Source organism: Oncorhynchus tshawytscha, linkage group LG23 (genome assembly GCF_018296145.1).
Source record: "Oncorhynchus tshawytscha isolate Ot180627B linkage group LG23, Otsh_v2.0, whole genome shotgun sequence".
Classification (NCBI taxonomy): Eukaryota; Metazoa; Chordata; class Actinopteri; order Salmoniformes; family Salmonidae; genus Oncorhynchus; species Oncorhynchus tshawytscha.
Window position 1 is genome coordinate 4,428,938 of NC_056451.1, and position 15,062 is coordinate 4,443,999.

A 15,062-nucleotide genomic window follows, 5' to 3' on the forward strand; every position below is an offset into this window, starting at 1 on the left:
TCACAGCAAGGGTCCATAATTAAGCCCATTCTATCTATTGAAAGAACTCACTTCATTTTACTGTCTCTCTCTCAGACTCTCTCAATAAAAGAGCTATTGTGAATCATCCAAACACATGTCTGCAGGTGAACGTTTGTTAGATATCGCCTTGAAAGTTTTTGTTGTTGCTAGCCTTCTCCTATAAAGACTGATGCTCGCACTCACCCCCCACATACACAGACAGTGCATGGATGCAGCCCTTAGCCGTGGTATATTGGCCATATACCACAAACCCCCAAGGTGCCTTATTGCTATTAAAAACTGGTAACCAACTTAATTAGAGCAGTAAAAATACATGTTTTGTCGTACCTGTGGTACACGGACTGATAAACCAAGGCTGTCAGCCAATCAGCATTCAGGGCTCGAACCACCCAGTTTATAATGAGGATTAATCAATTAGCATGTCAAATGAAATGCACAATAATCCTGTGAAAAAGAGCCCTGTTCACATATTTACCATGGAATAGGAAGTGCTATATATCACAAAAAGTTAGTGACAGGGTTGCGATATTTCAGATAGATCTAACACCAACAACCAACACAATAATCCATTGAAAATGCCAAATTCTTTTCAAACGTTTGCCACCGCAATATGCTTCACAGTGGGGGTGAGGTACTTTTCTGCATGGCTATCTTTCTGTCTACGCCAAACCCACCTCCGGTGATTGTTTCCAAAAAGCTATATTTTGGTCTCATCTGACCATAGAACCCGGTCCCATTGAAAGTTCCAGTAACGTTTGGCAAACTGTAGGCACTTGAGCTTGTTGTTTGATGACAGCAAAGGCTTTTTTATGGCAACCCTCCCACACTACTTGTGGTTATGTAGGTGGCGTCTGATCGTAGTTTTGGAGTCTTTCTGACCCCAAGACCCAACTAACGTCTCCAATTCTCCAGCCGTGATCCTTGGAGATTTTTTGGCCACTCGAACCATCCTCCTCACTGTGCGTGGTGTCAAAATAAACACACGTCCATTTTCCAGGCCGATTGTTAACATCTCCAGTTGCTTTAAACTTCTTAATTTTTGCCCTGATAGTGGAAATGGGCATTTTCAACCATTGAGCTACATAGTGGTGGCTATTTAACAGTCTGATGGCCTTGAGATAGAAGCTGTTTTTCAGTCTCTCGGTCCCAGCTTTGATGCACCTGTAAGGATGATAGTGGGGTGAACAGGCCGGTGATTGTCAAGCAAATAACTGTAAAATTAGTATCTCCTGGCTTCTACACACAACCTACAAGCCATTTTAAAAAGTGTAATCAATCCATGTACTATAGCCTACACCTTCACAATAAATACATTATTAATTTTAGACAGGTCGAAAGAAGCATGATATGTAGTCTATTTCAGAAGAAAATAATAGCATACTCTGAGTTAGGTCCTGATGTGGCTATGCCAAATGGCTGTGGGCTACACAAGTTCATTTAGCTTAGAATTCCGTGGCATTATTTTATAGCATGAAGAATACAATTGAACAAAGCTGAATAAAATATATAGTACCAGTCAAGAGTTTGGACACACCTATCCATTCAAGAGTTTTTCTTTAGTTTTCTATTTTCTACATTGAGAATAATAGTGAGGACATCAAAACTATGAAATAACATATGGAATCCTGTAATAATCAAAAAAGTGTTAAACAAATCAAAATATATTTGATATTTTTCGATTCTTCAAAGTAGCCACCGTTTGCCTTGATGACAGCTTTGCACACTCTTGGCATTCTGTCAACCAGCTTCACCTGGAATGCATTTCCAACAGTCTTGAAGGAGTTACCACATATATCGTGCACGTGTTGGCTACTTTTCCTTCACTCCACGGTCCAACTCATCCCAAACCATCTCAATTGGGTTGATGTCGGGTGATTGTGGAGGCCAGGTCATCTGAAGGTGTGTGGGGCATTGTCCTGTTGAAAAACAAATGATAGTCCCACTAAGCGCAAACCAGATGGGATGGCGTATCGCTGCGGAATGCTGTGGTATCCATGCTGGTTAAGTGTGCCTTGAATTCTAAATAAATCAGTGTCACTAGAAAAGCACCCCCACACCCACTCCTCCATGCTTCACGGTGGGAACCACACATGTCGAGATCATCTGTTCACCTATTCTGCATCTCACAAAGACACGGCGGTTGGACGCAAAAATCTCACATTTGGACTCAGCAGACCAAAGGACAGATTTCCACACGTTTAATGTCCATTGCTCGTATTTCTTGGCTTCAAAAGACTCTACAGATGCACCATCGAGAGCATCCTGACCGGTTGCATCACCACCTGGTATGGCAACTGCTCGGCATCCGACCACAAGGCACTACAGAGGGTAGTAGGTACGGTCTATTTAATCACTGGTTGCCAAGCTTCCTGCCATTCAGGACCTATAAACTAGGCGGTGTCAGAGGAAGGTTCCAGTCACCCAAGTCATAGACTGTTCTTTCTGCTATTGCTCGGCAAGCAGTACCGGAGCGCCAAGTCTAGGTCCAAAAGGCTCCTTAACAGCTTCTACCCCCTATACACTTCCTGATGAACTCAGTCACCGTGTCAATGTTATTCTCTGAGGCTACCCAGAACATATCTCAGTCCGTAAAAGAATTTAGAGAAATGGGTGAGAATTTGGGCTGCGGTCCCCATCAATAATGGACTAGCCTCCTCAGAGAGAGAGAGCAAAAGTATTGCGCGTGTTTGAGTGTGTGTCCGTGACTCACCGTAGCCGTGCGACCTCTTCATGTGCAGCTTCATGTTGCTCTTCTGTGTGAAGCTGATGCTGCAGATTTCACACTTGTAGGGCTTCTCCCCTGTGTGTTTGACCGTGTGTACCTGTAGGGCACTCTTTTGGTTGAAGGCCTTGTCACACTGGGAACACTTAAAGGGACGCTCACCTGCACAAACACAGACAGACACCTTCTCAAAACTTTAAATGAGTAGTACAAAGGTTACTTGCTTGCAAATGGCGGTGCAATTCGCCAGATGAATACAAAACACACATTCTAATTAAATCTTGTGCGCGGTGAAGGCAATAAAACGTTGTCTCGCACTAAGATATGTTTGAAATACGGAACAGAAGTACTTCTAAAAAAGTGATTGCGCCTACAGTAATTGATGAGTTGCAGTATATTACTGCAAGCATTAGCAATTTACATCCAATTGAATAAAATTGTTATAAAAAATTAAAGGCCTTGTCAGCTTACATTATCTGCTGAAAGATATGAACCCCTGGCAAAGCGTAAATCAGATTTCCCAATATAACTTGTAGCCTACTGTGCCAATCAGAATAATAGCGTTGCCAGGAGATGCCTCCCATTTAAAAAGGATATGGCCTTTAGAATAATCTTGGAACATAATGACCTGCCATAATTGGTACCATTACAGTGAAAACACACTGACTTGTTTGACTGAAATTAAGGAGACCTGTTATGTCTGCAACTAAGTCCATGGCCATTATTTAAGTACCTCTGCCTCAATCTAAACCATGAAAACTGCACTGTGAGAAAACAGCCACACAATTTGTTGAAGACGATGGAGAGTAAAACCAATTTCCAGTTCGAAGAGGCCCCCCCGTTAGCTTAAAGATGGGCTAAAAGCAACGGTTGTGATTGTGATGCTTTTCTCTTGCTGATGTAACACTAGCAAGCTAGGCTTTCGTGTGTACGAGCTCCCTTACAGTCTCTCCTGCTGGGGACGATAAGAGGTAAGAAGTGTCCCAAATGCCTGATGGAAGGTCACTCTAGACGAGGACTCGGATGGCAACTTCATTCATATGCTACATTTTCAATTTCGCTCTGTTGAGGCTGGGATGTACAATAGTTCTAAATAGAATACTAGTCAGAGATTTATTCGAGTGAACGTTGTGTGCACGCGCAGGTACGTGTGTGGGATTACCTGTGTGTGTGCGGTTGTGTCTCTCTAGTTGGCTGGGCTTGGCGAAGGCTTTATCACAGGAGGAGCATTTGAAGAACTTGGGCCTTTGGGAGCCCAGTGAGGGTCCTCGCTGGTGGACACGCTCGTGCTCCTGTAGGAGAAAGAAGTCAAGAGGTCCCAGGGACAGAAAATGTGAAACAGAGCAAATATGTTACAAAAAAAAATTCTGCAATTTGCACGAGAACTGGCCTGCCAATTGCGCCAGCGGACACTTAAAACCATTGGAAAACCCAAAATCGAATGACAAACCATCCCAAAAAAATTCTAATTCTAATGCAGGAACCATCCAGAAACCACCGATTCCAATGATGAACCATCCAGAAACACAAAAGTCTACTGACAAACCATCAATAAAGCTCAAAGTCTAATGAAAAAGACTGAAGAAAACTCCTGTCTAGTCATGAACAAAGAAACAAGGAGGCCAGTCTCGTCATAGGATAGTGTGATGAGTGAAAAGGATAGTATAGTAGCCCTGATTGCTTTTAAGATCAAGGAAAAACTAGCAGCAACTGAACGTTTCTAAAAGAACTTCCTCTACATGTCCCCAGAGTCATAGGAAAGTCTAAGCAAGCAAACCAACTACACAGACAAATGAGTGTGAGCGTGTGAACATGCGCCCAAACTTTTGGTCTGGTGGGCCAAATGTTGTCTATGGTGAAGTTTGGCCTGCGGGCCTCACTTTCAGCAGCCTTGGTATTTACCTTTAAATAAAAACTACTCAACTCCTTAACATTATTGCTAAAAGTACTGGCCTCTCCCGCTTAACTATTGCTGAAACTCCATCGCTAAATTACATCATGAAGTTAATGAACCCAGCAACAGTTAAGTGGAGAAAAAAAAAACATGAATGAATCATTCTCTAATCTCGGACACCCAGAACTAAAATCTGTTGCGTAATTGCATCAAATGCTTAATAAGCTTAATGTACTAACAAAGCATCCACCCCTCTAAACAGAAACTCAAGCCAGTTTCAGGGAAGTCTATGGGCCAAATGTCCCCTCTGGGGTTACATGGGGCTGCTGATTAGCATGGGACAGGCTTTGATACCGTTCTAGCCGCGCTCCACCTACCCAAAGGAGCATTTAATTCCATAAACGAGATGAGGAAAGCATTTGGGAGCAGGATGAGCAAGGAATGAGGGGGGTGTCACTGAGCCAGAGAAGATGTATAAGTATCTTAACACACACGAACGCTCTCTGAATGACGCACAATCAAACACACATGTAATATGCGCTCTCTCTTGTTCATACACATGGACACAGACACACCATCAGGGGATCACACGTGTCATATTAGGTAAAGACGGACACACACTCAGTACACACACAGACAGCCCACACACACACAGCCCACACACAGCCAAGGACAGACGAGGACATTGAGGAGTTGCAGAACAGCATGGCTCTCAGACTGGACGAGAGCAGCTTGTAGGGGGCTGACCTCTGCATATTGACCTACAAATTAGGTCAAGCTCCTGCCTCTCCTCAATGCTTCCCACTGTTTACGTGCTGGAGTGGAGCTATTAAATGGAGAGCCTCTCTTCCTTGGGCAGCCGTATCGTCATGAGTAGATTACGACAGCATTGTCAGAGGAGACAAAGTGTGCACTCAGCTGTTAACTTTTACCTCTCGCTCCTCCCGGGGCTTATTACCCTGTCAGGAGGCAGGAGGCGTTTGGGACACAGAGGGAAGAATGACAGTTGGTGTATCATTCTTACGAGACCACGTCAGAAACTGAAGCAGCAGAAGAGAAGGCTTCAGTCATTGTGCTCAGGTCCTCTAAGGCGACTGTGTTTAAACTCCCCTGAACGCTAAGAAACTCTCAGCTGTTTGACTCCTGTAACCCACTCCTAACCCCGTCCTCCGCCCAGAATACACTCAAGAGTACTCAGAGCTGGCCCCATAGGAAACAATTATCCAGAGTTTAACTCTGCTCTGAGGGCAAGGCAGGACAACTACTATCAGGGAATGGAGGGAATACATACAACATATAAACGTGCTGTAGTGTGTGTCTGCCCAGACCTACGGTGCTTTATTTTGCCACACACTCCGCAAACTTGACAGTGTTCCATGCTATATAGTCCAGTCTCCAGTGTGTTTGTTGGTGACTGTGTGTCTGTCCCTGCTTACCTTTAAGTGAGTAGCTCTTTTGAAGGCCTTGCCACACACTCTGCAGACGTGGCACCGGTCCTTGCCGTGGGCCTGCCTGCAGTGGCGTCGCAGCGTGTTGGCGCTCTGACACACCTGATCGCAGTAGAAACACTGGTTCTGCTTCTGGTTATGCCCCTGGTCCTCCTTCCCCACCGCCTGGCCCTCCTCTGATAGCTGGTTTCAACACAACACACACATCACACACACATTATCATACCCACCACCCTGTCCTTCTTAGACATCTGTTAACAACACAACACACGTACAGGTACATGCGCACACACACGCACAGTGGCTGACTGACCCTGTATACATTGTCAGGTTGTCCCTCAGTGGCCTGGGGGTGATGACTGATCAGTATGACCTGCTGGGTGGAGCCGGCCTGTTGTCCTGAGAGATCCTGGTCACTGAGCACAGTTTGGTACTGCTGACTCTATGGAGAGAAGATACTCACTGTTACTGTGTGTGTGTGTAACACGTTCAACTATACTTGTGAGTACCAGAAGTCCTCGCAAGAATAGTAAACCAACCAAAATTCAGAGAAATGGTCCTCACTTGTAAAAAGTATATTTTAGGCTTAGGTTTAGATTTAGGGTTAGTTTAAGGTTAGTGTTTAGGGAAAATGTGATTTTGAATGGGAATATATTGTTTTTCAGAGTGGTTACCTGTGTATGTGTGTGTGTGTGTGTGTGTGTGTGTGTGTGTGCATGATTGTGTGTGTGTTTCAGAGTGTTTACCTGTGCGTTGAAGTTGAGCGTGAATTGAGGTTGAGCGTCCAGCATACCCTGTGTGTCTGCCAGTGTGAGAGTCACGCTGCCGTCGCTGGCCATGCTCGATGATGACATCACCAGGCTCTGGGAGCCAGCTGTCTGCGATAGGGAGGTGCTAGGCGGCAGGCTGGTGACTGACAGGAGAGACAGGAAGTAGGTGAGAATTTATCTTGACAGAAATACTTGTGAGATTTTAAAAAGCCATTTTTGTGCCATGCCATTGAAAATGAATTGGCTATGCATTTTCAAATGGGTAGAATGATGCACTGTGGCATATGATAATCGCAAGGAGAGCAAGCCAGCGGAAATTGACTGGGAGTGGATTGGGCAGATACCTGAAAACACCACATGAACAGCAAATACGTGAAAAAAAAAAGCACATTTTATGAGAAGTTATCAGATAATTTACTTGTTCTCTGCGGCATCATTTAAAATTGCGATGTGACAGTGTCAAGGGAAATTAGGCCTAGCAGCTTGCCATCACTCACCACTACAAGGAATCTTGGCAACAATGTTCCACAGCGTAAAAATGTGAAAGGCCAAGAACCCCTTAGGCCTAAACCTCAACTAAATCTTGTAATGAATGACGTGGAAATTGAGCAAGTTGAGGTGACTAAACTGCTTGGAGTAACTCTGGATTGTAAAACTACCGTGGTCAAAAGTAGCTAAGATGGGGAGAAGTCTGTCCATAATCTTAACAACACTATCGACAAGGCAGGTCCTACAGGCCCTGGTTTTGTCGCACCTGGACTACTGTTGTCGTGTGGTCAAGTGCCACAAAGAGGGACGTTGGAAAATTACAATTGGCTCTGAACAGGGCAGCATGGCTGGCCCTTAAATGTACATGGAGAGCCAAAAATGATATTCATTTCAATCTCTCATGGCTCAAAGTAGAGGAGAGATTGACTTCATCACTACTTATTTTTGTAAGAAATGTTGACATGCTGATTGCGCCGAGGTGTCTGTTTAAACTACTGGCACACAGCTCGGACACCTGTGCATATCCCACAAGACATGCCACTTCACAATCCTCAGGTCCAGAACAGACAATGGGAGGCACACAGTCCTACATTGAGCCATGGCTACATGGAACTCTATTCCACATCAGGTAACTGACGCAAGCAGTAGAATCAGATTTTTTTTTTTACGATACAAATACACCCTATGGGATAGCGGGGACTGTGAAGATACAAACACACATGAACAGACACGCATACCAAAACGACCAAACTCCTCTCAACGCCTATTCATTGTTTGTAACAGAATGTTGTCCACTTGAGTTGAGAGGAGATCGATGACGATGGCTCCGAGAAGTTGACGAAACTCCACAAGTGATGAGCGTTGAGAGGTACTGCAATCAGAGTGTTAATTGACCCATCTCTCCCGCTGAACGAATCACTCAACACACTTTGCGTCACAGGCCTTTCACTGTGCGCTCCAAGCGGGCTGCACAATGGGTGAGTAGATGCAAACATACACACACAGCAGTCAGTGCTGCTGCCAGCCCTTACCAGTCATGCCCACGTTGCTCTGAGGTAGAAGGTGGTCATTGCCAATGGTGAGGGTGGCACCTGTGGTTTGGTGGGATGCCAGCCTGATCCCGCCAATCATCTCTCCGCCACCATGGGTGCCGTGCTGCTGGAGGAGGTCTTGACCTTCAGGATGAGAGAAAATACATCTCCAGCCCACAGTGACGTGACTAAATGATCTTCCCCCGCCCCTTTTTGCTCTTTCTACGTCCTGCAGTCTTCATCTCTCCGTTATTGGCTTTGTTTACATTCATGCAAAGTTTGGTCACAGAATGACGGCACAAGAAGCACGAACCAGCATTCTGTTATCAAACATAGCATCGGCACTGTTCGTCAAGTAAATGTGTTTTTGCACATTTTTCTGTGGAAATTGTTAAAAGTCGCACTTGTGCATAGAGTTGTATGTTTAACTTTGAAATCATTGGTTTTTGTTTGGCATAAAACCGTTTTTAGTCTCAGCATCACTCCGTTAAATTGCTACCGTGAAATTGCCTCTCTGTGATGAAGCACTTTAAATGACATTTTATGACTTAAATTTAATTCCCGGGCAGAGTGGAGAGGAACTGATTCTGAGCTGGATATAGGTATACCGGATTAAGTTTTGGCTATTATAGGAGGATGTTTGAATGTGTATGCATCAGAGTGAATCAAACTTGTGCCTGTGACTGTGTGTGTGTGACTGTGTCCAGTATGTCAATTGACACACAAACACCTAACTTACATTTCTGTGGAATGTGAGTGCCACAATGACATATTTAGGGCAAAAATGTATTTAGTCAGCCACCAATTGTGCAAGTTCTCCCACTTAAAAAGATGAGAGACCTGTAATGTTCATCATATGTACACTTCAACTATGACAGACAAAATAAGAAAAAAAAATCCAGAATATCACATTGTAGGATTTTTAATGAATTTATTTGCAAATTATGGTGGAAAATAAGTATTTGGTCACCTACAAACAAGCAAGATTTCTGGCTCTCACAGACCTGTAACTTCTTCTTTAAGAGGCTCCTCTGTCCTCCACTCGTTACCTGTATTAATGGCACCTGTTTGAACTTGTTATCAGTATAAAAGACACCTGTCCACAACCTCAAACAGTCACACTCCAAACTCCACTATGGCCAAGACCAAAGAGCTGTCAAAGGACACCAGAAACAAAATTGTAGACCTGCACCAGGCTGGGAAGACTGAATCTGCAATAGGTAAGCAGCTTGGTTTGAAGAAATCAACGGTGGGAGCAATTATTAGGAAATGGAAGAGATACAAGACCACTGATAATCTCCCTCGATCTGGGGCTCCACGCAAGATCTCACCCCGTGGGGTCAAAATGATCACAAGAACGGTGAGCAAAAATCCCAGAAACACGCGGGGGGACCTAGTAAATGACCTGGAGAGAGCTGGGACCAAAGTAACAAAGCCTACCATCAGTAACACACTACGCCGCCAGGGACTCAAATCCTGCAGTGCCAGACGTGTCCCCCTGCTTAAGCCAGTACATGTCCAGGCCCGTCTGAAGTTTGCTAGAGAGCATTTGGATGATCCAGAAGAAAATTGTGAGAATGTCATATGGTCAGATGAAACCAAAATATAACTTTTTGGTAAAAACTCAACTCGTCGTGTTTGGAGGACAAAAAATGTTGAGTTGCATCCAAAGAACACCATACCTACTGTGAAGCATGGGGGTGGAAACATCATGCTTTGGGGCTGTTTTTCTGCAAAGGGACCAGGACGACTGATCCGTGTAAAGGAAAGAATGAATGGGGCCATGTATCGTGAGATTGAGTGAAAACCTCCTTCCATCAGCAAGGGCATTGAAGATGAAACGTGGCTGGGTCTTTCAGCATGACAATGATCCCAAACACACCGCCCGGGCAACGAAGGAGTGGCTTCATAAGAAGCATTTCAAGGTCCTGGAGTAGCCTAGCCAGTCTCCAGATCTCAACCCCATAGAAAATCTTTGGAGGGAGTTGAAAGTCCGTGTTGCCCAGCAACAGCCCCAAAACATCACTGCTCTAGAGGAGATCTGCATGGAGGAATGGGCCAAAATACCAGCAACAGTGTGTGAAAACCTTGTGAAGACTTACAGAAAACATTTGACCTCTGTCATTGTCAACAAAGGGTATATAACAAAGTATTGAGATAAACTTTTGTTATTGACCAAATACTTATTTTCCACCATAATTTGCAAATAAATTTATTACAAAATCCTACAATGTGATTTTCTGGATTTATTTTCTCTCATTTTGTCTGTCATAGTTGAAGTGTACCTATGATGAAAATTACAGGCCTCTCATCTTTTTAAGTGGGAGAACTTGCACAATTGGTGGCTGACTAAATACTTTTTTGCCCCACTGTATCTCACGATTAAGTATCCTTGAAGCGCTGTTGACGCATCAGTATACCAATTATAGTCTCATGAAAAGATGTGTTACTGACCTTTTTATCCGTACAATCTCTTTGTGAACTTGGTTTGTTGAATTAAAGTGAAGGGAAAAATAGATGATTGTGCTCCTGTGAGCCAGCTTGTTTAGCTGTCACGTGTGTGTGGGCATGAGCCAGTGAGTGCCTATGGTGAGTGTCTGCATGTTTGTCTGTAGCTGCGTGTGTGTGTTTTCCCAAAGTGCGCACTGGGTACAATATGTAATTTTTGGGGAAACCCGACCAAATTCACATAAAAATGTGTTTTATAGATATGCAATTCTCATTGAAAGCAAGCCTAAGAAGCGGTAGATCTGTTCTATGTGCACCTCTTCTATGCTTCCCTTTCTTAAGTTTAGTTTTTGAGTCTTACACTTTCGATTTTGCACACTAGCTTCAAACAGCTGGGGGGAAAAAATGTGGTTTTGGAAAATATATTTCTCAGCGTTTTAGATGATACAATGATTTGCTACACTATACTTGCTTGTTTTGTCGCATAAACTGAAATTAAGTCAACCAGGAAATGGCAGAGCAATTCCTACATATTGCATCTTTAAAAGCATATTGGATTGGTGCAAGCATTAGCTGGAGAGTTTCCTTCTTTGTTAAATCCATGATGGGGAGCGTGCAAGTGTACACTTTGGGAGAAGTATGGAGAATAGGGACAGATAATTTGTGTGTGTCTACCTGATATGGTGAGTGTGATCTCCTGGGGGTGGTTGCCTGCAGCAGTGTTGCCCCCAGCAGCAGCGTTGGCCTGGGCCTGGACATGAGCTAGAGCCTGGGTGAGGCTGGAGTTGTTGATGGTCAGGGTGATCTCCTGAGCACCATGAGCCCCACTGGACACCAGGCCTGGAGCATTCATCACATGGCTCAGGTCCTGATGAGAACCTAAAGGGGGAAGGAGAGAAAACAGGGAGATACAGAAGCCATCATTAACTAACGGACTCTCTTCACTTCAATCCTTCCTCTCTTTTTTTCTCTCCTATCCTCTCCCCTTTTCATCCCTCTTCTCCTTATCCCCATTTTACTCCCTCCCTCCATCTATTCTCTCCTCTCCCGCCGTCTCCCATGGCTTAGGCTGACACCCTATGCTGTCAAAGTAGGTCCAGCTGGTGTGAAAGCATGGCTGTGGAACAAACTCATTGTGACAGTTTCCCCAAGGTGGGGCCACACATCACATACCACTCATATCAACAAAATAAAGCTGTGGGGCCCAAAAGAGAGGAGAGGATATGAGTAGAAGAGACATCGTCAGCTGCACACATTAGTTAAGAAACACTTTAGTGAAACATCTACCCATTTTACGTTTGGCTGCAAGGAAGCAAAAAGGATTCGGCGTCGTCGAGGAAAATCCAGAATCATTGTATTAATTATTGATAATGACCACATTTACATGCACACCAATATCCTGTTATTATTCACAATACTCAAGTATTCTGTTTTTGAGTTGATGCATATAAAACATCATATCCCGTTTACAATAACCCAAAAAAGCGTGCATCCCGGTTATGAGAAACCCAGAAAAAGATGCCTGGGATATGCAGATCGAAGACGGGATACTGTGGCATGTAAAAATCTTATCCCCCTTAATGTTCTTTTTGCGGTCTGCGGAGGCTGAGTTTAGCTTTTCATGGGTGTTGTGTGATGTTTTCATCTGATTGTCAAACAAATCACTTCAAAAAGTAGGCTCCCTGCGCAGTTCCATCCACCATAATATATATATATATATATATATATATATATATATATTTTTATTCTGCTTATAATTTCCGACATTTGGTAGTCCATTTGTCAACTAAAGTTTGATATATGCAGTGTCCATATTTCAGTTACTATTCGATTTAACCCATATGACCTTAAATGAGGAACATTCTGTTGGTTACAGGGATAAGACTTTAAGTGGGATATGAACTACTATCTGGAACACAGTGCGCATGTAAACGTGGTCAATGTTAGTATAGGAATGCATATGAAAGATATGGGGGAGAAGACGGGAGCACCATGCACCTGTGTTGTCAAATAAAATGCATGCATCTGTTGAGGGAACAGGTAAATTGAGGAGAAGAAAATGTGTACATCGAAAAGGCACTACAGTTTCTGCTTTGAACAGAAAAGGCTCCATCTTGAAAAACGTGAATGCTGACATGCACAATGCTTTGGGATTGTAATGGACTAATAAACGAATAAACATAACCAACTGACATTTACTCCTGAGGTGCTGACTTGATGCACCCTTGACAACTACTGTGGTTATTATTATTTGAGCATGCTGGTCATTTATGAACATTTGAACATCTTGGCCATGTTCTGTTATAATCTCCACCCGGCACAGCCAGAAGAGGACTGGCCACCCCTCATAGCCTGGTTCCTCTCTAGGTTTATAATCTCTACCCGGCACAGCCAGAAGAGGACTGGCCACCCTCATAGCCTGGTTCCTCTCTAGGTTTATAATTCCTACCGGCACAGCCAGAAGAGGACTGGCCACCCCTCATAGCCTGGTTCCTCTCTAGGTTTATAATCTCTACCCGGCACAGCCAGAAGAGGACTGGCCACCCCTCATAGCCTGGTTCCTCTCTAGGTTTATAATCTCCACCCGGCACAGCCAGAAGAGGACTGGCCACCCCACATAGCCTGGTTCCTCTCTAGGTTTATAATCTCCACCCGGCACAGCCAGAAGAGGACTGGCCACCCCACATAGCCTGGTTCCTCTCTAGGTTTATAATCTCCACCCGGCACAGCCAGAAGAGGACTGACCACCCCTCATAGCCTGGTTCCTCTCTAGGTTTCTTCCTAGGTTTTGGCCTTTCTAGGGAGTTTTTCCTAGCCACCGTGCTTCTACACCTGCATTGCTTGCTGTTTGGGGTTTTAGGCTGGGTTTCTGTACAGCACTTTGATATATCAGCTGATGTAAGAAGGACTATATAAATATATTTGATTTGAATTTGATTTGATAACACAAGTGAACTTTCCGAGGGAACTACCACTTCAATTCTCCTGAGGGATCATGTTAGGTATAGGAACAGAAATGCACCTGTGATGTCGTGCTCGCCAAGGCTGCCCATGGTGACGTGGCCGGGGCCGATAGCGGGGGGGTGCAGAGCCAGGCTGGTGAGCGGGTGCAGGACCACATTGGAGCTGGACGCCGAGGGGTCTCCCGTGGCCATGAGGTGGGCACCAGGGTGGCTGGTCAGGCTTCCGTCTCCTGTCAGGGCGTGGGAGAGGAGACCTCCCTGCTGGAGGATGGCTGGGTCAATCTGGAGGGGATGGGATAATACCAATGAGTCAACACAAGAGAGGGGTGGGAGGGAGAGAGAGAGAAAGAGAGAGAGAGAAAGAGAGGTGAAAGAGAGAGATGAAAGAGAGAGATGAATAGAGAGAGAGAGAGAGAGAGAGAAAGAGAGAGAGAGAAAGAGATGAAAGAGAGAAAGAAAGAGAGAGAGAAAGCGAGAGAGGTGAAAGAGAGAGAGAGAGAGTGAGAGATGAAAGAGAGAGAGAAAGAGAGAGACAAAGAGAGATGAAAGAGAGAGAGAGAGATGAAAGAGAGAGAGAGAGGTGAATAGAGAGAGAGAGTGAGAGAGATGAAAGAGAGAGAAAGAGAGAGACAAAGAGAGATGAAAGAGAGAGAGCGAGTGAGAGATGAAGAGAGGGAGAGTGAGAGAGATGAAAGAGAGAGGGAGAGGGAGAGAGCGAGAGAGATGAAAGAGAGAGGGAGAGCGAGAGAGAGAGAGAGAAAGAGAGATGAAAGAGAGAGGGAGAGCGAGAGAGAGGAGAAAGAGAGAGAGAGAGAGAGAGTGAGAGACAAAGAGAGATGAAAGAGAGATGAAAGAGAGAGAAAGAGAGTAAGAGAGAAAGAAAGAGATGAAACAGAGAGAGAGGGAGAGAGAGAAAGAGATGAAAGAGAGAGAGATGAAAGAGAGAGAGATGAAAGAGAGAGAGATGAAAGAGAGAGAGATGAAAGAGAGAGGGAGAGCGAGAGAGAGGTGAAAGAGAAAGAGAGAGATGAAAGAGAGAGAGAAAGAGATGAAACAGAGAGAGGGAAAGAGAGATGAAAGAGAGAGTGAGAGAGATGAAAGAGAGAGAGAGAGAAAGAGAGATGAAAGAGAGAGAGAAAGAGAGAGACAAAGAGAGATGAGAGACAGAAAGAGAGAGAGGTGAAAGAGAGAGGGAGAGAGAGGAAGAGAGAGGGAGAGAGAGAGGTGAATAGAGAGAGAGAGAGAGAAAGAGAGAGATGAAAGAGAGAAAGAGGTG

General features: G+C 44.5%; 1 protein-coding gene across 3 annotated transcripts in view; it reads right to left on the reverse strand.

Moving 5' to 3' along the window:
• Window positions 1–15,062, reverse strand: part of LOC112223129 (zinc finger protein 236) — a 109,709-nt gene that overhangs the window by 3,482 nt on the left and 91,165 nt on the right. For all 3 annotated transcript variants that reach the window (XM_024386108.2, XM_024386107.2, XM_042304463.1), the window contains 8 exons: window positions 13,846–14,068; window positions 11,499–11,702; window positions 8,376–8,519; window positions 6,832–6,998; window positions 6,399–6,527; window positions 6,074–6,268; window positions 3,906–4,035; window positions 2,732–2,905 (listed from right to left, as the gene is read on the reverse strand). In XM_024386108.2, the coding sequence (XP_024241876.1) occupies window positions 2,732–2,905; window positions 3,906–4,035; window positions 6,074–6,268; window positions 6,399–6,527; window positions 6,832–6,998; window positions 8,376–8,519; window positions 11,499–11,702; window positions 13,846–14,068 (1,366 nt within the window). The remainder of the gene's footprint in view (window positions 1–2,731; window positions 2,906–3,905; window positions 4,036–6,073; window positions 6,269–6,398; window positions 6,528–6,831; window positions 6,999–8,375; window positions 8,520–11,498; window positions 11,703–13,845; window positions 14,069–15,062) is intronic.